The following is a 23,913-nucleotide window of genomic DNA, read 5'->3' as shown; positions in this document are numbered from 1 at the left end:
GACAGAACCGGCTGAGCTGTTTCCATCTGTCCGTGTCCAGTTTTAGCCTCCAAGTGTCAAAGTGCTGCTGAGAGAGAAGTGTGATAACAACCAGAAGATTCTATCTGAACCTTCACCTGTTCCTGTTTGAAAATATGATCTCCATTTGGAAACTCAGTCTGGAAAAACACGTACTTTGAATTTTATTTAGTTTCACACCGTGTTTGTTTCTGAAAAGTGGCCACTTTTACATTTTTAAGCAAGATACACACATTATTTTAAGTTTGCAGTTCATTAGTGTCATTTTGAACATGTTGAGGGTCATATATGTGACGTGACAGTTGTTACTGAAACAGACTGATGGAAATATAAGGTGGCAAGTGCTGAAATATTTATGTACTGTGTTTCAGTCGATTATTCAGGTATCCATACTTTACTTGAGCAGCTATTTTTCTGATGATTTATTTATTTTAATTTAAAATCCTTCCAGGTTCTGTTTTGAGAAAATGATGTGGAGTCTGACTGAAAACAGTGATATAAGTTGAATTTTCATCGATTTGTCTGTCATTGCTAATGATTGATGCAGTGATCCATGTATAATGATATGAACACATTCTTACCTTTTATCTTTGTACTGTATATATCTCAACCTGTTTTGTCTGTGTTCTGTCTTGCTGTAGGACCTTGAATTAGTGCTTTATCTTTAAAATTCACAGTTGCTGGAGTCCCTTGTGTTTAAACGAAAAGTTGAGTGAAAATATGAGTACTGTTGCCAGTTCGGATGGATGGATAGAACATTGTGGATCTCCACAGAAGCGTCTGTATTCACATTGGCCTGGAAAATGCATGTACATATAATGGCCACCCCCACACACACACACAGATACACAGTGTTTTGTAATGCCCATCCCAAATCCTGCTGCACTCTGCTGCTTTCACCTTCAGACACTCTTTCACCTCTAACTCCCGTTTCACTTTGGACCGCTGCTGACAGAAACAAACCCAGTAATCCGTTTTGAGCACATCTGTCTGACTTTGTTCGCTATAAGTGTTTTTTTTTAAGCCGCGCTGGCTTTAACACAGTGGCAGTATCTGTCAGAACAAAGTGTGTGCCACGGCGGAGGGCGCTCAGCGGAGGCGGGTGAACGGAGTGATTGGATCGGCCCTGATGTGAGCGCTGCAGCCCATTATGCAATATTAAATCGAGGGGGTTCAGGAATACAGCTGGAACAGAGTGGAAAGGAAAGGGAGAGCATGTGGGAGAGGGTTTTTCTTTTTTTTTTTTTTCATTTACGTGATTGTTTCCTCTGACAGCGTTTCCATGTGGACCTGAGGACGGAGCAGAAAAACAATGGCCCGCTTCATTTATGAAGTATAGGGGGAGATTTTAACAGCTTGTCATTGATTAATAAGAATGATGTGTGGGTGTCCACACTGAGCTCAGGATGGCAAAGGAAATCAGGAACTTTTTGAGATGTGTGTTTTATGCTTTTATACTAAATCTTGATTGTTTGTGTGTGTGACTCCAGACCTGAGGGACTGCTCACCCAGTAAAAAGAAAAGCTACAGAGGAGTCGCCCGAGACAGCATCAGCTCCACGGAGGGAGAGGTTTGTTCCAACACACCCGTCCACCCAGAGTGAAGAGAGGACCTCTGAACTCTGACCCAGTCAGGACCCCAGTGCCAGTCGTAATGAAAAATGTGAAGTACAACAACCAAACAGACATTTACGGTTAAAACTCTGAGCAGTTAATTAAACCGACATCAATCAAAGCTCCATTATTTCCATTTTAATCTACTCCCAGCTCTTTAATTTCCATGTCTTTCCTGTCACCACAGCGTGTTTAAGGACCGTCCATTCCACTTTATTCTACTTTTAATGAATTAATTGCTGTGTGTTGTTCTCGTGATTCTGTCATATCGTATTGCCCCCCTCCCCTCCCAGCTACAAGCTCCTTCTGGATGAACGGCTCTCATCTGGCTAATGCTGTCACTTAGCTCGGTCAGAGCACGAATACGTTCAGATCTGATAAAAAGCTCAAGAACTGGATCAGACATGGCAGGGACACTAAAACCAAGGAAAAGAGGGCGAAGGATTAGGAGTAGTAAAAGTATGTCAAGTGACTTCTGTCAGATTAGTGTGCAGCTCAGGCTGCTCACATCAGATATTCTGTGGCTGTGTGCCGTCCCTCGTCTTTCTCTGTTACATTCGCTGCTCTGAATACTCGCGTCATTTTCTGACCTCTACTTACAGAACGTTTGTGCCCCTCCTCAGGTATCTGAAGGACAGGCCAGCCCCGCCCACAGTCGCTCTGGTTCAGTTCGTATTGGAGATGGAGGAGCGTCGGTCCTCAGGGGTCCCGGCAGTGCAGAGGGGTCGCCCAGAAGAGTGCTGCATGGTGAGCACACCTGTCCTCAGCACATCGGGTTTAAATGAAAAGCACGCAGACTTTCTGATTACATGTCGAGACAATTTATGATTTTTCCATTCCTTCGTTCGCCATTTCGGCTCATGAATGTTCCTAGTTTTAATCTCAGTGTTGAATCTTCACAGGTTCTCAGTCTCCTGCCAAGTCGAGCCCCTCACACAGCCGAGAGGAGCACAGGCGAGCTCTGGACCCCGGGTGAGCGGACGTCTGCAAAGTTGTTGTGGTTTGAGGAGAATTATCTTGATTGGCAGCGTCATGGAATGTAAACACATTCATCTGAAGTCAGCTGAATGAGGAGAAGACCAGAAACTCTGCACACCGTTATAAAGTGATCTATGCAAATGTTTCACATGCGTCACATAAACATTAGCAGTAAATATTATGAAGTCTTAGTGTTTAGTCTGAATACTTCATAGCTCATCAGTACATGTGAGTGTCAGATTTTGAACTTTACAAAATACACATACATACATATAACCCTCACTGTCATCATGCATTTTGTAGGATAACAATCAAGACATTCACTTCAGTTCAGATGCAGTCAGAGTGCTCTGGACATGAATACAAGGGTTGTTATTAAAACAAAAGAATGGTTTAAACAAAATCTGACACATAACATTCACTCCAGTAACTCTTTTCATTCAGGTCGCCGCTCAGAAAGGCACAAGTGAAAGATCCCCGAGCCTCACCTGGAAACAGGTAAAAATGAACATAAAGCAGTGTTTATTAAGGTGCTGTTTTTGTTTTGCTTCTGTGGCTCCATCAAATAAACAGCAGTTCATCATCCTCTGTCTTTCTCAGTGATTTTTGATTTACCGAACACTGGAATCTATAACATTTCCTTTCTTTCTCCCAGCTCCATCGAGCCGTCGGCAGAGGAAAGCCCCGAGAGGCTCAAGGCCAAGGTACGTGAAGTTTGGAAAATGACAAATTACGATGCTCTTTACAGTACAGATATTAGAAAACTCTGTTCACTCTGCAGTCTATGTCTACTTAAATAAGACATAATATTCATGTTGTAATCTGTTTATAAAGGTAGAATATACAGAATATACACTATACCAGTGAATACTGTGTAACTGTGCCTGCTTTGTGTGTTCTGCATGGTGTTGATGTGTTATGCTGTTTGCAGACGTCACTCACATGGCCTCACTTCTTCTCCTATTCATATTACTTGGTATTGTATATCTTTATGTCTCGTTGTATAAATGCATCAATCCACTGCAATGGAAATAAGTTGGTATCTAAGGAGGTAAATTGGGTTTTCGTGGTGGAAAATTAACAGTGAATGAATTGTAGAGATGGATAATTGAATTGTAATTGCCTTAATTGCTAAATAAGTCAATGAACGGTCTTATAATTAAGCAGCACAGCAAAAATATCCATTTAACAACCTTTGGTAAGCATCAGCTCAAATATTACTGTAAATCCCGATTCCAGTTGCTTATATTCATAAAGAATTCAGAAACTGTCTTAAGACTATGAGGTTAAGGTTGTTAACGTGGGCATTTGTTGCTGTGTAGGAATTTGTTTAACAACCGCTTTTAATCCTCTGTAATATCAGACGTGGTTGCTTTAGGATTAACAAGGAGATTATATTTGATCCTTGATAAATTCAGCTGGTATTTCTTCCTCTCCGTCTACCTGCTCAGCTTTCTGTGCACATCATGAGGCAAATCACTGCAGAAATGATGTGCATTAATAGTTGTGTGGTTTCGGTGAAGGTTTCAGCCCAGAAACTGCAGCTTGGAGCTTATGAGATTATCTCCACCTTCACCTCAGACAGCACTGAGTCTCCTTACAGCTGCTGCACAAGACAAACCGTTACATCTCTATCTGAAAATCTTCTGTTATGCATTGTCAATGACAGTAGAAAAACGAGTGAAGCTCACTTACAATGTGATTTCTTCATTATAACAGTCTTTGATCTCTATTAATCAAATCCCTACAACCATGTTTTTATTATTATTCTGCACAACAGTGGATCTGAGCTTTGCAGTGCCCCAAAAGTCCACATTATATCAGTCTAAATTAATCCATTTTGGCCCGCCTCCACCTTCTGCCTCTCCGACCACCAACTGCAGCAGTAAAGTGGCTTCTTAGCATTTAATATGCTCTTTTCTTTTTCACTCAATCAATCAGCTGTAATATATCAACATGCTTTACCTTTTTATCAAAGGAAAGAACATATTTTTTTCTGATTCATTCACTCCTGATCCAGACTTTTTAGTTAGTTTTAGTAACTCGTCCTTAATTAAAATTGTCATATCAACATACCGGCACAGCATCGTGTTGCTTGTAATCAATAACGCTTCACAGGAACATCAATAGCAGGGAAGCACTTCAACTAATCAGCTGAAACCCTCACTCCGAGCCTCTTGGCTCTCATCTCCGGTCTGACGGGTGTGTTGCGAATTTCTTAGGGCCCCACTTTGAACGACGATCTGAGCGCCAGCAGCAGCAGTTCGGTGGAAATCAGCGGCCTGCTCAGCGAGGCCAAGCTGTCCGGACGCTCACACACCCTGATGCTCTCCTCAGACGAGGTACGGCCCAAGAATTCCCTCTGAAAATGATACTTTATGTTTCACAGTGTTAGAGCTTTAAAAAAAAAAAAAAAAAAAAAAGAGGAATGTTCCCAGATTGCCAGCTTTCGAAGTGAATATTTCACAGCTTGTTGGTTGGTACAGGATGCTTTGAGCCCACGCAGATACAAAATTACAGGATGTCATGTTTTTTCTTTTTTTTTATTATTCGAGCTGCAAACAGAAATCGATGCACTCTTGTTTGCACTCATTGTTTTGAAATGCACAAGCTTGTTGAAGCTCGCTGTGGAGGAACTCATTTCATTCCTGCCCTGTTAACAAACCAGTCATGTTTTTGTTGCTTTTCTCCGCTGCGACGTTCAGAGTCTGGATATGATAGACGACGAGGTGAGACCGAGGCTGAAAAGCTCTTTGTGCATGAACCATGTGTCTGTCTCTCATCTGTGAAGCAGCATCACTTTACCCGGCAGGTTCAAGAGCAGAGCTTGGTTTTTACTTGCTCGATGTAGGCTTCAAGTGAAGCTGTCCATTTCATCTCAGCTCATCGTGAATCCTGCGTGTGTTGGACGTGTGGTAGCAGCAGTCGTCCCGTTTGCCTCTTCTTCCTCCTCTCTCTGACTTTTTCTCCTTGTGTCGCCGTGACGTTGGGGCAGATCTTGGACGAGGCGCAGTTTTCGAAGCAGCACCAGTGGCAGAACTGCAGCGTGACGGAGTGGAGCCCTCCACAGGTGGCCCGCTGGCTCATGGGCCTCAACTTGGAACACCACATCCCAGAATTCACTGCCAAAAACATAGATGGAGAGCAGCTGCTTCAGCTGGACAGCACCGACCTCAAGGTAAAATCAGACCTACCGTGTTTGTGTAGTTTAAATATGTTGCATTTTTATGGTTCTTGTCAGTGTTCTGGTTCTAAGTTTTTTTTTATTTTATCATGGTATAAAAATATCTCCAAACATCTGAAAGTGGAGAGGATTGGTCATTTAATTTTCTGAAAGTTGGAGGTTTTATGTTTTATTTTACAAGGTGTTGAGGCAAATCAAACAAGTCATGAGGCAAGAATTAAAAAAAAGAATGAAGTCCATCTGTTGGTTTTGTTTTTGGAGCTTTTCTTCTTTATGATGTATGAATTTATATGTAATATAAGCCAAACTGAAGAAAGAAATATGCACATGGTAATTTTATTATTTCATATTTGCATTGCTACAGTTGTCATTTCTACCTGATTTTTTAACTGGAAGTTATAAAAATCATTAAAGTTGTGCTTTGAAAGGGTCTAGAGTCTTTTATACTACTTATTTCTATACTGCACAAACAAAACTTTCTAATAATTGATGGTGCTCGTGGATTTGTTTTTCAGGCCCTCGGAGTCTCTTCATCCCAGGATCGTGCCGTGATCAAGAAAAAGATCAAAGACCTTAAAGTTCTGATGGAGAAAGCCAGAAGGAACCAAGAGAAAGTAGAGAAACAGCGCGAGAAGCTACGAAAACGAGAGCTGGAGCAGCAGAAGGACGCAGCAGAGTGATTCTTTACCTCCTGCTATACTGTAGCGCCGCACCAAGTAGCATCTTGCAGAGGAGAACATCGGTAGGGCCCCATGAATCCGCCCTGAGGGACGCCTGCTCAGCGGAACGCCACGCCCAGATCTGAGGTCGTTGAGCGACTTTCTCACCAAGCAAACGAAACCAAAACGTGCAGTTGGATGACAGGAAGATGCCCGACCTTTGCCTCGTTTTACACCCATCCTGTTTTTAGCCATTTGAGAAGTGACTGGGTTCTATTTATTTTGCTGTTTATAGCTGTACATTGGGTTTATTTATTCGTATGCAGATCAGGTCTGTACAGAGTTCATCTCGTGTTTCCCCTGTATCGCCTACAGAGCCATCTGTCACCCGCCCGGAGAGATGCAGACCACCCACATGTACAGTGATAAATGCTAAGACAATAATGTCTGATGTGCCATGTCAACAGACTGATGTAAATCCTGTTCAAATGCATAGATCAGTGGACACCGCTGCTCTGAAGAGAGGTGGAACTTACAAGGAAATGCTCATCTCCTACCACTAAGTGTCGCCATGCTGCTTCCTTTCACCACTGAAGAGGGCAGCACTGAACATTTCCACAGGAACTGAACTGAGAACCAGGGTTCAGTGGGAGAACGAAGCCCCTCTCTGTACTTGCAGAAACACTGGAAGTGCAAACACTGTAAATCTGGTTTCCTCGGCGCTCCTCCCGTCAGACATATACCATACCGACGTAGTTCTCAAAGTATCAACGGCAAAAAAAAGACATACATACTGAACTCAACGGACTCGTTCGACTAGAGACTTCAGGTACTGTGTCATCATCCAGTTTGTAACTAACCGAACCTATTCCACACAAAAAACAACACGGATGAACTGAAGATTCCAGCTTATATGCATAATGTTGCTTTAACTCTGCTTGTATCCTGCTTTTGACCTCTTTTTATATTCTCTCTGTAACAAAGTAATAGCCCGCTGCTGCCTTTAGGAACTCTAGAGTAGGAGGATTTTCTTTTTTTTCTAAACTCTTCCCGCTTCTGTGTGAGCATCGAACATACAGCAGAACGAGTCACAAAATTTCCTTTTGGAAGTCATTCCTATTATTTCACACGTCAGACTTTACCATACAATATCTCTCTGGAATATTTCCAATAATTTTTTTAGGAATGCTGCCATATGTGAGCGAAGAGAGACGCAGCGAGTGCAGGAGCTGCCTTGTAAAGACTACTGTAACCAGTACTTATAGTTTAATGTTACACTGGAAGTTGCGCCTGACAGATGCAACGAAATTCTAATTTTATTCTGGAATCAGTTTGAGTTAAGACTCAGAGCGTTTTAATTTTACTTGTTAGATACTATTTTCTGATAAATGTTCTTTATGTAAACAGATTTTGTTTTAGGATTTTGAAGCTGACTTGAGAGACGTGTCGCCTGTGTTCATCATTCCCAGGAATCGTTCTGTAGATTTACAGGAAATAGAGAAATGTGATAGAAAACGACGGCTTCTTTGGCAATGATTTTCCTTTTTGTCTTAAAAAAAAAACCCTGCCTGGTGTGTCGTTCACAACTTTATTGATCAGGGTTTCAATGTCACAGTACTGCAGGTATCACAGATCGTAGGTAAACTTATTATTTATTTATTCCTGTATTTAATGATAACTTATACATGATAAGAGTATTATTAACAATTAATCATGATTTATTCAGACTCATATAATTATTTCCTTTTTTTTGCCAAAACTTGATTAAGACTGTTTATTAAAAAAGTGATTTAAATTGAAATGATTGTTATCAAATGAAGGTTTTGGAGTTTGATCATTCATGGACAGGAAGGAAGCTGTTGTATTCTCCCATTGTGCTTGTGATCTGTCCTCAAACACAACCAGTGCTGCTCCAGTTCTCCTCCAATAAACTACTCCTGATGTATTATGAAGTGTTTTGTAACACTTGAACCTTCCCTCGGATAACCCCCGCGCTCTTTTCACTCTTTTTCTATGTATGATAAACCACTGAGAGCAATATGGAGCGAGAATAACTCCGAAGCCTTGTTTTCTATGTGCAGAAGGCTAGAAGGCGAGGGCCGAGCCAGAAAATGTGATCCTACATTTTTTTTTCCCTACGTGCTTCACTGAGCTCACCTGGCATCAGGAGACCGGTCAGAATGATGAGACCCGGACGACACACACACACACACACACACACACACACACACACACACACACACACACACACACACACACACACACACACACACACACACACACACACACACACACACACACACACACACACACACACACACACACACTCATGTTTGGTGTCAGAAGGACAAAACATGACTCATCCTCCTTGTTTGTCTTGCTGTCTTTTTTCACACACTGGAACGTTTGAAGGGACAGCTGCTTGTCACACTGAATAAAATGTGCGGTCACCGTCCGTAGCTTTCTGGTTTTGATTCTCCTTTTAACTTTTTTAAAACCGGTGCCCACTCTGCTCTGCCTCCAGGTTAGTTTTTATTTTGTATCTTGTGCCCAAGACCTGTTATTTTTTCCCCCCCAACCATCCACAGCATGGTGCCTTTCAGTCAGCGGACATATCAGTCCACCACCTGACCGGGAGTCACCCAGCTGACGCCCTCCAGTCCCTCCCTCTCTCGCCCTTATTTCTATTTTTACTTTTCCCTAATTTCACTCCGAGGCTATTTTCTCCCCCTGACAGCGTCCGCCGTGTCGCTTGTTGCACCTCTTCTTCGACTTTACTCCCTCATACGACTTCTTATGGAGGGCTTACGATGCTCCAGCAATTCATCACCACGTTATTCACCTTCGTCTCCAGTCTGCTTCATGCTCTGTGGGCAACATTGAAGCCTGAGCCGGCTGGTTTGGCAGCGCGAGACGGTTCCCCCTGGGATTTCATGGAGGAGTTGACTCCCAGAAAGCTGGCTGTCAAGCAGCTGAAGGAGCAGTTCCTGGAGGCCCTGCGGACCAACAATGCACAGGAGGTCCTGCAGATTCTGCACACTGGGAAAATAGACATCGACGCGGTGCTGGAGGTGGACGACCCCAGCATGGTTCTAGCCTCATATAAGCAAGGTGAGGATTTGATGTCTTATGCTCATTTCTGTGAAACACAGCGTAGTAGTTGATTGCCGTATTTCTAAAAATCGTTCTAAATATGACCGATTGAACCAGCTTTAGCTACTGCAATTGTGTTAATGGCACTAGTTTTTTGGACACATGATCCAACCAGGTGCCCGTCAGATGTCACGGTGGTGTAGTGGTTAGTTGTCTTACCTCAGGTGAGAACATCCCTGGTTTGACTTCAGAGTCGGGGTGGGGGCTCTCTGTGTGGACTGCATGTTCTTCATGTGCATACGTGGGTTTTGTGTAGGCATTCTGATCTCTCAAAGTCTAAAAGCATGTGTTTGAGGTTTATTGATGGCTCCACATTGCCTGTAGCTTTAAATGTGTGTGATTTCTGAGTATCTGCCTTCCCAGAGTCAGCTGGGATCAGATCCAGCAGCTGAAACCATGAGTTGCATAAAGAAATCTGGAACATGAATGGGGTGTTTTGTCTTTTCATATTTATCATTATTTTCCAAGGAAATATATCAATCAGGGATGGCCTCAGTGTTTATGTTGTCCAGACAATTTAAAAGCTGAAATGTCAAGTATTATTATTATTTACACCAATTGCAAAAAATCCAACACAAAATAGCTGTTTTGTTTGTTTGCACAGCTATTCCTTCACGTGCCTCTTGACTGAGAAAGAGTTCAGTGTTATTGTTTTCCTGGACTGCTGTCAATTGGGTTAAAAACCACTGGGTGGCAGTAAAGTCGCACTGATGAGTGGTCAGACCAGGAGTACACAGGGCAAGATCACAAAATACATGTACAAGTTAGATAAAAACATGTTGTACTGCAGTAACTTGTACTTCTGCATGGATGATTTGAGGGAAAAAATGTGCATTTCTTCCTTTAAAAAGCTCCTACCTGTCTGCTGCAGGATATTGGCTGCCGGGCTATAAACTGGAGACATCCTGGGCAATGGGCATCCACGTGTGTGTGATGTACAACGCAGTGGAAACGGCGCTGGTGCTTCTTCAGAAGGGTGCAGCCGTCAACAGGATGCCCAACGGGAAGACGCCCCTGCACGTGGCCTGTGAGGTCTCCAACAGCGACTGCGTGGCCTTGCTCCTGGCCCACGGGGCGAAGATCAACAGCCTGTCGCTGAGCGGACACACGCCCCTGCACTACTGCATAACCAGCGAGTCTGTGGAGTGTGCCAAGCAGCTCATCCTCAAAGGTGAGAAGGCTGTGATACATAATGAGAGCCACTAAAACAACAAAGTCATCTCTTTTTTTCTTTTAATATGGAGGTGCAAAGGTCAACATGGCCAGCCACAACAACGACGAGGTCACGCCGCTGCACACAGCAGCCAGGTTCGGCGTCCCTGAGCTGGCAGCTCTGTTTTTGGCCCACGGAGCGTCTGTGGATGCAGTCAACGCCCTGCAGGAGACTCCTCTGATGACCGCAGCGTACTGGGCCTTCGACGCCAAAGAGCAGCTCTACAGCGAGAACCATCACTTAGTCTGCCGCCTTCTGCTGGACCACCTGGCAGGTTGGAGGCCCGGGATAAGCCTTTTCTTTCCGCTGAGAGCACTTTTTTTGCAGCTGTGATTCTGGCCTCTGCTGCAGATCCCAACCTTCAGGAGGAAGACCATAAGACGGCTCTTCACAAAGCGGCCTGGAACTGCGACCACGTTCTGATGCAGATGCTCCTGGAGGCCGGGGCCGACGCTCGAGCCATGGACATCAACGGCTGCGCCCCCATCCAGTATCTCCTCAAAGTGACGGACGTCAGGCCGATGGCCATACCGGAGCTCTGCTATCAGCTGCTGCTGAACCACAACGCGGCCCGGATCTACCCTCCACAGTTCCACAAGGTGCATTTGCGCTGTTATTTACATGATTGAAAATGGTCCCGGCATGATTTTTTGTGCCGCACGTTGTGCCATGCATGTGTCTTGTGCAGGTGTTGCAGGCCTGTCACGACTTCCCCGGAGTCGTAGAAATCATGATCAACTGCTACGAGCGTCTGAAGCCTACGAGGAAGTGGAGAACTGCGATTCCTGACGACTGTTACGAGGTAGAAAACACTGCATCCACTTTTACATGTGAAAAACACAATATGCAAAATGAGATCATCTGCTCAAAAAGAGATTTGCAGACTTACAAGTGATGCAAAAAAGTGGACATAAAATAGAGAAAATGCGTTTTTGATCCAAATAAACAAAGGCACTTCAGGTCAAACACGGCGATGAGTTTTAAATGTTTGAATCGGAAGGATACCTGTGATATAGGAGCAGAGCTGGATTACCACTTTCTCTCACAGATTTTAGAACTCTCATAAATGTCAGAATTCTCAAGTCTCCCCCCTCAGGGTCTCACACGTGTTCTTCCATCCTGGATTCTGTGTCACCAGCTATAATTATAATTATCACCTTCGTTCTCTCCTGTCTCCTCAGCGACACACAGATTTCTACAACTCAGTCTTCGCGGTTTGCAGCAACGCCCCCCGCAGCCTGCTGCACCTCTCCAGATGTGCCATCAGGTCAGCGCTGGGCCGCTTCTGCCACAAAGGAGTCCCACAACTGCCTCTGCCTTCCTCCCTGAAGAAATATCTATTACTGGAACCTGAGGGGATACTGTACTGATAGACATACTTGCTGAATGGATGCGGACAAAGCTGTTTGGCTTGTTGCAAGTTAATAATTAACTGAGTTCTCATCCATAGACGAGCATGGGATTCAGAAAGAAGTAAGGAAATTTCTCTTCAGGTGTTTCACCTCCAGCAGATGATGCTTTGAACACGAATGTATTTCCTTTCTGTACAGTCTATCTGAAGAGGATCCAGACGCGCCTGGCAACCAGCCGTAATGCTCTCAGACGCATGTTCTTTTGAGAACAAACACTTCATAAACCACTCCACAGTGAGGACTTCTTCTTCCAACGGACTGGCATCAAAATGCTGCTTTGGCACACAACTTCTTCACAAGATATTAACAATGCACAGGTTTTCATTCATTCCCCAGTTCTTCTTTCAGAAACACTGGGAAATGCTTTAGATTTCCAGCCGCAGCAGCAGTGGGAGGCCTGAGACATGCAGTCGCCACTGCAGGCTCTGTAACGGTCTCGGTTTATTTCACCAAGATGTTTTGTCTAATTTAACCGAGTCAGGTAACGACAATGCCATTTCACCACAAAAAATGCACTTTATTGAAACGGACTGAAGGAGAGGCTGAAGCAGAGAAAACAAACGGGTAACGTCACGTTTTGTGGCAACATTTAGTCTAACCGTTGCAGGCAACATTTAGACTGAAGCTGCTCCTGTTTCCAGCATTTATATTATTGTATTAAACACCCATAGTCTGAAAATGACTATTTTCCAAAGGAGGTGTTTCAAACCTTTGAATAAATACCCGTTTGTAAAATACAGTATGTGTATCTGCATTGTTCTGTACGTGAGTGCGTGAGAGCCCATATCAGCATCCGCCATGATAAATCTGTGGTTTACAGGACGAAATGAAGGCTGGTTGTGAACTTCACCCCTATCCACAGGTCATGCAGTGCAAAGACAAGTATGTCTGAAGCAGACCTTTATTTTCTCTCCCATAAAACGTGTCTTTTGTGTACATGAAGTTAAAAGAAACTTCACATTTCCGCACATTACAGCACATTTATAATGTGGCAAAGTAAAAGCAAACAGAGAGCCAGTCCTGTGTGTTGTGTTGCAGTCAGAAGGTACATTCCTGTGTCACAGCATTCTTTGCCATAGATGGAAGACACACACACACACACACACACACACACACACACACACACACACAGATTAGCTATACTTGCCAGTGGAAGATGAGTACATTAGAACTGCTCGGTAATGTGATAAAAGCTTTTTTTGTGATTCTGAGAACAAAGTATCAGCTGTTGAGCTGCAGGTCTGCATGTGAACAAGGTGTTTTTTCTAGAGAACATTGTCTGGATGACTGAAGGGTCGCACTTGGCTGCCTGAGATCTTAAAATAAACCAGAAAGGTTCATAGTGCAGCACATAAAAAACTGTACACGGAATTTGGATTTGACTTCACACTGACCTCATCTATTTTTATTTTTATTTTTATAACCTTGAATATAGCTGCATTTCTTCTGCTTTCCTACTTATCATGAAAATCGAGAAAAACAGAATGAATGAAGCAAAAGACAGACCAGAGAAACACAATAGAGCAGGACATTATTGGACACGCTAATGAAGCTGGGGAACAAAACAGAGCGGCCTGTTTTCGGCCTCCCCTGGCATCCGGCCACCAACAGTCGCTGGTGTGTTACGGCGACCGACGAAGCAAAGTTTCCTAAAACAAGCTGTGGAGAGAGGGAGGCGCCGGGAGGAAAACAACTTCCAGAGACATTACGGAGGGGAGCGTCGGCAGATGCGTCTGTTTACACCCTCTCGAAGCGCTAATTGTTTAATCACCGACTGAGAGAAAAGTGATTCCCCGCAATAACACTGAGAAAACATCATCCAAAAGCACAGAGTTGTGAACAGAAAAAAAAACCTTGATATGTTTCTTTTTTTTATTATTATTTTTTACATTCACTGGTCCTTTCAGTGGTGAACCACACACTTATACAATAACACTTTGAAGACAATTCCAGAAATCAAACCTAACATGAAGAAAATTCCATTTTAAGTTTATAATTTTTACTCGAACGTAAAGATGTAGAATTAAAAGGAGTCTGAATGTGTGAATGCCATATCGCTGACGTCTTGCAAGTTTTCATTGAGGATGTGTCTGTACTCAGAGTGTAACTCTGTGTGCAGATAACTCAGTCATGGCTTGGGAAAACAAAAACAAAAAACATTGAAGCACTGTGCATCAATTACTGTTTGGCACAATAAACATATTTCTCTATCATTGTTAAACAGCGATCAACTGTGACGTTCTGCGTTGCAAATTTCATAAAAGAAACAACTTTGTTTGAAATTATTCAAAAATAAAAACTCGTACTTGGCAGCTGTTTCGAATAAAAATCAATTAGTAATGGTTCAGAGGTACGTATTAGAATTACAAACACTTTAATCATGACGCTAGCAGCTAAATCAGAGTGTACGTTGTGTGGCCTCCACACAGTTCGTCACAAGTCGCTCACATCTGATTTAGAGGAAAAAAATACATATAATTTTGTTGACGCGCACAATGAAGCGCAGCGTGAAGCAATACTGCAGATGATATCAAACCACTATAAGCAGACTTTGCTCCCTTTCTGTTTATGCTGCAGTCAACAAACTCGAGCGACAACACTTCAGTGAACTTCTGAACTTCTGGCTGGACAGTTTGCGGCACTGATATAAACACAATGAGTGCAATAATACAAGAGTGTACATAGCTGTGAAATGGGGTACTTAAACATAAAAACACATTTAAATGCAGTTAGTCTTCTTGTTTTTTGAGTAGAAAAATTGAGAGAGCTTATTATTTTGACTTCTTCTGTTACAGGTAGCAGCGTGTGGTCATCTTTTTAAAAAAAATTATCTGAGGCAGAGGATAAAAAGTCTGGAGCTGGTGTGAAATCGGGATCGAGGAAAAACAGTTTAGCATTAGTTATTGCTGTGAATTTATGTCAGAAATCAACAACAAGCAGTGTTCATCCTATGGCCTTTCTGCTTTGCATAAAAGAGGAATCCAAGTTCCACGCATACATTTTCAGTCCAGCGACACGTTGAAGGCTTCAGCCACCTTCTGTCTCTTACAGTACAGGTTTGTCCTTCTTCTTCATGCTGTTGATCTTTCAGTCAGTCACCATCAGCGCGTTCACTCAGAGTTCCCGAGCTTCCTGGGCTCCTTGCTGGGCATGCACCAGTCGTCGGCCTCTATGCTGGACTGGTAATGCCGCAAGGCCGACTTGTTGAACACAGGAAGTCTCTCCACTGACTCCGACGACAGCGCCTGGCGATGCAGTACAGAGGGCGATCAGTCACTCTGGAACCTGAACACACCGACGCGCTTCTGAGAAGCACGTTTATGCAGTTTCATCTGTTTCTCACCTTCAGGTATATGACAGCTGAGGTGCCGTAGCCCTCCATGGAGTACAGCTGCAGGTCCCCCTGGAAATACTTGGCATACAACCGGGAGATGGGCAGGCCGTAACCGAAACCGGCCTGAGAGAGGCAAGAGGGGAAATAAGAAGGTTATATTCTGCATTTCCACTAAGATGTTACTGTGTTCCAGCATGCTCAGTTTTGTGAGGTTCTGTTTATGGCCAATCAGTGATGTTATTGGTTAAAATAACTTAAAAAAAAAAAGTTACCAAGTTAACCAGCTGGAAGACAGCACCATTTGTCTTAAATTGCTATTTTATACCACTAGAGGGTGCAGTGAGTGTCCACTTTTTGTCATGCATTCAGTTCAAGACATGATTCAGAGCAAGCATTGAGGAATTTGACAACTGCTATCAGAAAGCTACAGAAACTGAGGAGTGGTGACTCACTGGACAAGCCACTGAACCTACATTATCTTACACGCTATACATTTAGCACCATTAAGAGTTTGAAAACTAAAACTTATATTTATCTATAAAGACGTGACACAAAAGATTTTGAAATATAACGTCTGAAAGCAAACATGACAGCGTGGTCCCTACCAGAGGTGCGTTACGAGAGTTGTCTGCGTGGACAGGGCTGGGCGCCGTGGAGTACATGTAGCTGAAGAGACGCTCGATCTTCCTGAGGGGAACTCCTCCTCCTCTGTCAGACATCTGGAAATACAGAAAAAGGCACCGAGAGTGTCATCTTACTGTCGGGCCGGGACGGGTGAAGTCAAGTGAGCTTCATCGTTTGAAAGGGATCTGGTCCTGGAGGGCTGCAGTGCTGCATGAGCTCCGAAACGCCTGGATTTAATGAACGCATCATGATGAAGATCTGATAATGAGTCAGTCGTTACTATCAGGTGTGTTGAAGCCCTGGAGGATTCACCCATCCCTGATCCAAACGATCCCATGCTTCAGTATCAAAACATCACAGTGCTGCTTTCAGAGTATATCCTGACGTATAGGAATCCCTGGTGACAGCCAGTGTGTGCACAGTTGCTTCCTTTATTGATTTGTTTAAGCCGTGCCCTCGTCTACCTTGATAGTGAGGTCCTCAGCGCCCAGAGCAACGCGAACTTTGATCGGAGGCAGCGTCAGGCTCGTCTCGTGAGTCTCCACTGTCGCCCTCATGGCGTTCTGACGGAGAATATGAATGACAAAATGAGCGAGAGGACACACGGTGGAGCACTCTGCGGCTCGTCGTCGTCAGGTCTGGTGGATACTTTACCTTGAAGAGCTCAAACAGCATGTGGTAGAGATGCGATGGCACGTAAACAATGTGGAGCGGCTGGCCGGGGCTTTTGGCTGTGAAATATTTCATGATGTGATTTGTGAAAACTGTGAGCGTGCAGCTGGGAGTCATGATAACAAGTACATGTGCTAGCTGAGCAGTGAGACACGACCGACGACAAAACACTGCATTGATACTGAGCGATCTGAAGAAAGCTTAATGCTAACAGACAGGCCTCTCTGAGTCTGACAAGGATTTAGAATGGTTCAATTTCAGAAGTAAAACAGGCCTCCCAGGCATGTGCACACAACAGAATGATTTCTAATTTTATCAAGAACTTACAGTTAACTTCTGTGATCTCCATTTCAGGGGAGGTCAGGTAATACTGCTCACACAGCATTTTGGACGTTTCATAAGCATCTGCGAATCAAAAACAAAGCATCAAGAAATTATTTTTGCAGAATTGAAACCACAAAGCGTGTCCCAACATGGAAATGATCACTAGGGAACATAATATTTTCAGTTTTTACAGTCGAGCAATTTCCATATCATTCAAAGGTGAGTCAGTTAAAGCCATAAACACTGTGATAAGTGATAACACATTGTTTTCCTACACTAAATATATTGCCTCAATACCGTTACATCATGAAAAGTCAGTCATTAATCTCTACAAACGAATAATAGGAAACAATAGATAACTGTGCATGTGTACATGTGCATGACTGCCTGCTCTTCGATACTGGAAAGGACAAACTGGCTGTCCCATGGAGACCCTTTAACCTTCAGTTAAACACTCAAGTCTGCAGGGAATTAACATAAAGCATGACAGTGTACTACATGTGGATGTGCGTGCATAAGGAAATGGCAGTAATTACCTTTTACTACCTCCACAACATCGCAGGTGGGGTCAATACTGCCAATGTGTTTGGGATGGGCCGGGTTCACACTGCCATCAAAGATTAATGCTGCGAGACACAAACAAACTCACTGCGTTACGACACGTCATTCATGAATATGAACAAAACCTTTGCTGCTTTAAGAGTGAACTCCACTGGCTCTCCTTTTTTCACGATGACATGAGCTGTGAGTGTTTGGAGCCATTGTTGATTAACTCACAGTTAATCACAGAGTGCTATACTGACTGTGCTGGTTCATGAGCATGCGAGTGGAAATGCGGCTCATGTAGAAGCGGTCCAGGAAGTACTGGACGTTCTGGTTGGTTACGGGGTCCACACCGAACGCCTCCTTGTACTCCACCACTCCCTGAGCCATGGTGGGCACCACGTTGTTGTGCCGGTTCCGGATGTTTACCAGAGTCTGTGTGAAACTGAGCACAATGACATGGGAAGATATGTGAAGATGTGAGGGCAGGTATTTTACAGTACTGACAAAAGATACGGTCAAAACTGGTCACAATTAATGGGTTTTCTTGAATTTCAATGCAGACTTTGGCAACCAAGGACAGTTAAATGTGGCTTAAGCTACTCTATGTAAATGTACTTGAGTCCAACTAGGACAGAGAGCTATGGACAATATCAAAATCTACCATAAATGTTTGATATCAGCATTTCAACAGCATTGTACAGATAAGTATTATCAACAACTCTGACTTTAAGAACAGTGGAAATTCTTTGAGGTTACCTTAAACAGCACTAAAGCTGCATAACAGATAAAGCGTTAATGTCTCACGCTACACTGCGGTATATAATCACCCTACAGCCCAGCCCTGCATTCTTCACAGGATTTTGTGTACATTGGCACTGGGCATTGAGAACGCACTACACTCAACAGAGTACACGAAGCTCATCATGAGAAAGTGCATTTCATCTGCTCTCTCGTGGGGTTGGCGCAGTAGATTACATGGTTCCCCATGTTTGACTGGGAAGTTTTACCCTGGATGTCTTTTGCTGAAGCAACCTGAGCAGTCGGGGGGTCAAGGGCCTTACCCAGCGACCCACAGAGGTGACCAATCAGCACTGATCTAGAGAGCTTCCAGTTACAAGCTTGCTTTTCTAACCTCTCAGCCAAATGGGAACGCACCACATTATGCTCAGTACAGACAAAGCGTCTCACATGGGTCATATACGATGCAAATTGTTTCATTATAGCCACATTACAGAGCTATACATACCCAAAATGCAAAACTTAAAACTTTCTAAGTCGCCAAGAAATTACAGCAGTGAAAAACACACACAGGCCTGCAAAGCACGCATATATCCAAAAACAATTACAGCCGTAAGAGATGATCTGAGCAAATTTACATTTCACACAACCGAGTTGGCAGAGTGGTTTGGTGGTCATATAACAGCAACAAGATCCGTGTTTGATTCTCAACTTTTCTATGTAGTTTGCATGTTCTTTCTGGGTCAGTGCGGAATCCACTCAGGTCGTCTGGCTTTCACGGAATAAACGAAACACTGCTTATTATGGTGATTTTAAATTAGCTATAGAACTGAAAATATATGTGGTTCGGTTAGAATGGGCTTGCCAAAGACTGCTATAGAGTCCACTGACAGGTGGTAGAGCATCTTTAATAGCGATAGTAGTCAATTAGAAAGTTGAAAAAGCTGCATTTGATTCAATTTCTACCAAGCAGTAGCTGACAGAAAGTGAAACCACCCAGACAAAGGGATGTGCTGAACAAACAAGATAGGACAGATAAATGTGAGTTAGAGGTCCGCTTTAGAGGCTTCCACAGCTGGTCATGTGATTCACAAGCTTGATTTCATACAGAAGAAATAACTGAGCTGATCTGTTGAAGTTAAAATGATTAATCTCATAACTTTCAGTCTGATAGTAACATTCGGAGGCTTTCCAGCAAGTTAAGTAAACATGGATGACATAACTTCAGCTTTTTCCACAGTCAGCGCTGGTTTTTCAGATGTCTGCACTGCTGAGTATAACCACGCTTTGGGGCGAGCTGAAGCGCAGCTCAACAGTTAACAGATCCATAGGCATGCTCTGGATTAGTGGATTAGCAGCATAAAAATCAGACACATTCTTAACTTGTAATTACCGTATATAATTACAGGATATGGCAGGACATGTCAGTAAATAACTTGCCTTGTGAGGACTTCCCGGTCACTCGGGTCCTTTTCTAAAAAGTCAACCAGCTCCAGCAAGCTCTGTGAATACCTGATGGATACAGAAAGACAGCTGTTAAAAACTTTGCCTACTTACTATATGTCACAATCAGTACTTTCTCTATAATAATAATAAAAAAAAAGCATGTGCATTGTGATGAAATGTGTGACTTAATAAGCAGAGACAATACTTCTCAGTGTCAAACTCAGACTTTCTTATTTTAATATGCTGAAACATAAATGTAACAACCGTGCAATCAGACAGTGTATTGAAATGACACGGTTCTCTCGTTCAATAAAAACTGTGAGCTGCGGTAAAGATGTATTATCCAGGCCGGTGGATGAAGAAGACTGAGCTCACTGTCTGACGCTTCAGAAGAAACTGGGTGAAAGGTGACTCGCAGTGTGGCGACCATTACAACGCAACGAGTTTGCCCCTTAAATGACCTTCAGCCCTCAGAGCTGGACGAGCCCACAGCGTGCGAAGAGGTTCACCTCCTTAAATAGACTATTTAAAATCGGGGTGTGACCAGTCAGCCTTCATCAACAATGCAAAAAGAGCTGCAGGAGGAGAATGTGCAGGAGGCCATGTGAGCAAATATAGCTGCTGAGGTGGTTCCTGTGAAGAAAGAGGAAAAGTTGGGGGTGGGGGAAGGACTTGTATATTAAGCAGATCCTTACTTCTCTTGTCCACAGAGCATTATCAACACGTGAGGGTAAAGTCTGCGGCCAAAAACCAAAAAAGAATTTGTGGGATTTACCATGATGCTACTGGGAAGCAGCTGCTGGGGCAGAAAAACAAACCCAAAGTCATAAACGTACTCAGACACAAGGCTGCTGTTTTGGCTCCAAAGAAAATGCTGAGATCTTCAGTCATGCAAGCAGGGTTCCTATATGGCCGGCGTGTGTCTGTCAAGCTTATTGTGTTATGTACACAGTAAAGGAGGGCAGAATCCAGTGTAAATCTGGTCTCAAACCTCCAGCAAATGTTTCCCTCATAGCTCAACACAAGAGAGAGACAGAGAGAGAGAGAAAACGATTCCAGCAGATCAACTTACAGTCAAAAACAACACCCTGCAGCATGCTTTAAGCACGTAAGATCATTCAGCAGATAAGTACTGTTCACTGAGTCAGCAGTGTACCTTGAAATGAGAATATGGACACAGGCTGACGTATGCTGGCAGGGTGAGATATGTTCCCAAAGAGCAGCGACAAATAAAGCACAGAAATAAAGGTGGGACTGATGTGCAACAGGCAAGTACCAGATAAACAGATATTTAGAACTCTCAAGTAGGACTGAAGCAAGGTACTCAGATTACAATGCTCCACGATGTGAGGATATTATCTCATTGTGTAGCAGAGACTGTGAGGCAAGCCACAGTGGCAATGGGTTCAGGCAAAGTTCATAAAGCATACTCCCAGATCATAGATATCTGGCACAACAGTGCACAGAGTGCAACTGGATGGGATTTGATTCATTATTCAACAGGCAGGGACACAAATGAAAAAAAAAAAAAAAAAAAAAACCTGGAAAAACTCCAAGCATAGTAATGTTTGCCTACAAATACAGGAGGCGGGTGTAAACAGAGGATTTGTAGAGTATGCAGCGAATACAAGAGCGCTGGGTTGTGCAGGAGGTATTAGTTTGACATGAGGAACATACAGTGCTTCAGTGACCTCTGGTCATCTCTTCTGTGCAGAAGAGAGTGAGAGAATCGTCTCTCATTATTTCCACCAAAGCATCCCGACGAGCTGCGTCTCCGTCTGACACGACACCGACGCCTCCAACGACAGGAAAGCCCTGCAGCCGCAGTGGGATAACTGGAACCCCTCTCCCCTCCCTCACAGACCTATACAGCACCCGACTCACCCAGAAAGCTGTCACCATGGTCACAGGCCCCACCCACCCCTCACACCCCCCTGCTCAGTCTTTTACCATTCCAGAAATTACCGGAGTCCACTGGCAAACTCCACCGGGCCGGGAAACAAACTCATCCATCAGGCTGTCAGGAAGCTCAGCTCTTTCTTACTGGACTGTGCTTTGATTGAAGAGCTGCGAAGCATGTAGCTGATGTAGTTCTAATGACTTCCCCCATGTTAATATTCTGCTCGAAATGTCAATAACACACCTGGAGATGAATGACTCCAGCTCAACAATATGAACTGAAATCTTCCATGCAGATGTGTCAAATTTAAGGCTGGAGGGCCAAAACCGGGCCACCGAAAGAGCTCAGTCCTGCCTGTCTGGATCACTTTGCAGAGAGCGAAAGTTACAATGAGGACAATTCTGACAATTTTAAATAAAATGTTTGTTTTTTTTTTTCTCAATGGAGGCCTGAAGAGAATCATTATGGATATGTATTTTTATTTTTTAGATGACTTCATTTGAAAATGACAATTTAGTCATTGTAAAAATGTTATTTATTTGCAGAAGAATTTGAATGAATGAATGAATGAATGAATGAATGAATGAATGAATGAATGAGAGGCTAAGATTATACTGGATTTCGAAGGGGTTTCAATCACTACACTGAAGAAAACAATGAGTTTATCACTTGGTTTAATCTGAGTTTGACCCTCCTGGGCTCGTGGTGCTGTGCTGTCTTTCACGTGTCCTACCAGCTGGTGAGGAGCTTTAAAGACGGAGTGCTGAGGAGCTTGTCTGGGAGGAAATCGATCTCCTTCATGATGTTCGCCAGCCTGACAGGGAACTCCTGCCGCAGGAACACAAAGGAGGTCTTCTCACACGCATTGGCCGAGCCTGCAGTCACATGAGGGACGGCATCAGGAGAGAAATTACCGAGCGCGCACGCGGCCGTGACCTGAACGCATGCATCTGCAAAGTTTCTCAAGCTTTCATTGATTCTCGTGCGGCTCGTCCTCAGAAGAGCCCGCGAGTGAACCTTGGATCGCAAATGTCAGCAGGTTACAGCTGTCTGTCAGTGATCTGCAGCCCGAGCTGCGAAATCAGCTGTCACCACACACACACACACACACACACACACACACACACAAAGAGGCGACGTGCACGACGTGCGGCAGCAACACATTGTTCCCTATAGATCGTGTTGTTATTATGCTGTTGCTACATCAATGCGACCCCGCAACACTCACCAAAGTCGATGAACTGCTTCATAGACAGTGGAGAAGGGGAGAACTTGGAGAACCTCTCCACCAGCTTCGGGATGCCCGCTGCCGAGCCGTTTTTGAGCAGAAACTGAGCGAACTTCATGTTGCCCCTCTGTAGACCCCAGCGGTCAGCGGATCAGGGACAAACTGTCCTTTTCTGAGGTACAACAACAATCCAGATTGCCGACGTTTAGCGAGCAGGACCGACGCTTATAGTCGTGCACAAACCCCGTCACAGCATCTCACGGGAGGCTGGTTAGGAGCTCCGCAGCGTTGTTGTCCTCCGGCAATTTCCTCCCATGTTTTCAAGTTGTTTAGTGTCCTCCAAGGCCAACTTCCAACACACACTGAGGGACGAGTGTTGCTGTGGGGCGGAGAGGACGAGAGACAGACACTGAAAATCAACCAATCAACGACGAGAATGTCAATCTTTGGGCGGATACAACAAAAGATTGATCTAAAAATTAGCCAATCAGCTTCACGATTTCTGGAGTTTGGGCGGAGTCAACCACAACGTTGAAGTTCAACAGTGGAATGTTTTCTTGGAACGCCCTCTACCGGCCAGATGTGCAAACTGCGTCTCTCGAGTATCAACAAAATCTGATAACAGATGTTTTTGATTATAGTGACATTGTATTCTTATTCTTATTCTTATTCTTATTCTTATTCTTATTCTTATTCTTATTCTTATTCTTATTCTTATTCTTATTCATTTATAAATCAATTTATTGTATACATTTCCAAATTAGTAATTAAGTCCATCATACAGCCTCAATAAATTACCTATAGGTCAATAAATTCAGGTCTGTTAGTGGTCCCAAGATCTGGATTTGTAACCAAAATTTGAAATGCATTT

General features: G+C 43.7%; 3 protein-coding genes across 5 annotated transcripts in view; 2 read left to right on the top strand and 1 right to left on the bottom strand.

Annotated features, from left to right (window-relative positions):
• Window positions 1-8,045, top strand: part of ppp1r9a (protein phosphatase 1, regulatory subunit 9A) — a 42,259-nt gene extending 34,214 nt beyond the window's left edge. The window contains exons 12-20 of one of the 2 annotated variants that reach the window (XM_030082263.1): window positions 1,509-1,588; window positions 2,255-2,378; window positions 2,534-2,603; window positions 3,054-3,107; window positions 3,265-3,313; window positions 4,832-4,951; window positions 5,315-5,338; window positions 5,605-5,787; window positions 6,309-8,045. In XM_030082263.1, coding sequence (XP_029938123.1) covers window positions 1,509-1,588; window positions 2,255-2,378; window positions 2,534-2,603; window positions 3,054-3,107; window positions 3,265-3,313; window positions 4,832-4,951; window positions 5,315-5,338; window positions 5,605-5,787; window positions 6,309-6,473 — 869 coding nt within the window. In that variant the 3' untranslated portion in view covers window positions 6,474-8,045. The remainder of the gene's footprint in view (window positions 1-1,508; window positions 1,589-2,254; window positions 2,379-2,533; window positions 2,604-3,053; window positions 3,108-3,264; window positions 3,314-4,831; window positions 4,952-5,314; window positions 5,339-5,604; window positions 5,788-6,308) is intronic. The other variant, XM_030082264.1, reaches the window with a different exon arrangement.
• A 1,217-nt stretch (window positions 8,046-9,262) lies between these two features.
• On the top strand, window positions 9,263-12,772 carry asb4 (ankyrin repeat and SOCS box containing 4). The gene is made up of 6 exons (XM_030082315.1): window positions 9,263-9,563; window positions 10,477-10,776; window positions 10,850-11,092; window positions 11,170-11,417; window positions 11,507-11,620; window positions 12,000-12,772. The coding sequence occupies exons 1-6, from the start codon at window positions 9,263-9,265 to the stop codon at window positions 12,186-12,188; spliced, it is 1,395 nt and encodes a 464-aa protein (XP_029938175.1). The 3' UTR covers window positions 12,189-12,772.
• Window positions 12,773-14,110: 1,338 nt separating this feature from the next.
• pdk4 (pyruvate dehydrogenase kinase, isozyme 4) lies at window positions 14,111-23,415 on the bottom strand. Of its 2 annotated transcripts, XM_030082328.1 has the most exons (11): window positions 23,043-23,415; window positions 22,548-22,689; window positions 19,909-19,980; window positions 17,988-18,172; window positions 17,721-17,810; window positions 17,188-17,265; window positions 16,843-16,919; window positions 16,653-16,751; window positions 16,170-16,283; window positions 15,574-15,687; window positions 14,111-15,475 (listed from the first exon to the last, which is right to left on the bottom strand). In XM_030082328.1, exons 1-11 carry the CDS (start codon window positions 23,158-23,160, stop codon window positions 15,341-15,343), a joined length of 1,224 nt encoding a protein of 407 aa, XP_029938188.1. In that variant the 5' UTR covers window positions 23,161-23,415; the 3' UTR covers window positions 14,111-15,340. The 2 variants fall into 2 exon arrangements, 1 of the variants encoding a protein (XP_029938188.1); XR_003930380.1 differs by lacking the exons at window positions 14,111-15,475; window positions 15,574-15,687; window positions 16,170-16,283; window positions 16,653-16,751; window positions 16,843-16,919 and having other exon boundaries at window positions 17,215-17,265; window positions 17,962-18,172.
• Window positions 23,416-23,913: the final 498 nt, after the last annotated feature.

Source organism: Salarias fasciatus, chromosome 22 (assembly GCF_902148845.1).
Source record: "Salarias fasciatus chromosome 22, fSalaFa1.1, whole genome shotgun sequence".
NCBI lineage: Eukaryota > Metazoa > Chordata > Actinopteri > Blenniiformes > Blenniidae > Salarias > Salarias fasciatus.
Note: the sequence above shows the minus strand (reverse complement) of the source record. Positions and strands in the feature narration are given on the sequence as shown.

What these genes read in the sequence shown, in the direction of transcription:
- asb4 (XM_030082315.1), top strand. Translation starts at nt 9,263, where the DNA reads ATGCTCCAGCAATTCATCACCACGTTATTCACCTTCGTCTCCAGTCTG. An exon ending in TCTGCTGGACCACCTGGCAG is followed by an intron (nt 11,093 to 11,169) that starts GTTGGAGGCCCG and finishes CCTCTGCTGCAG; the next exon opens with ATCCCAACCTTCAGGAGGAA. An exon ending in TTCCTGACGACTGTTACGAG is followed by an intron (nt 11,621 to 11,999) that starts GTAGAAAACACT and finishes CTGTCTCCTCAG; the next exon opens with CGACACACAGATTTCTACAA.
- pdk4 (XM_030082328.1), bottom strand. Translation starts at nt 23,160, where the DNA reads ATGAAGTTCGCTCAGTTTCTGCTCAAAAACGGCTCGGCAGCGGGCATC. An exon ending in CATGCTCATGAACCAGCACA is followed by an intron (nt 17,811 to 17,987) that starts GTCAGTATAGCA and finishes TGTGTCTCGCAG; the next exon opens with CATTAATCTTTGATGGCAGT. An exon ending in ACTCTCGTAACGCACCTCTG is followed by an intron (nt 15,688 to 16,169) that starts GTAGGGACCACG and finishes TGCCTCTCTCAG; the next exon opens with GCCGGTTTCGGTTACGGCCT.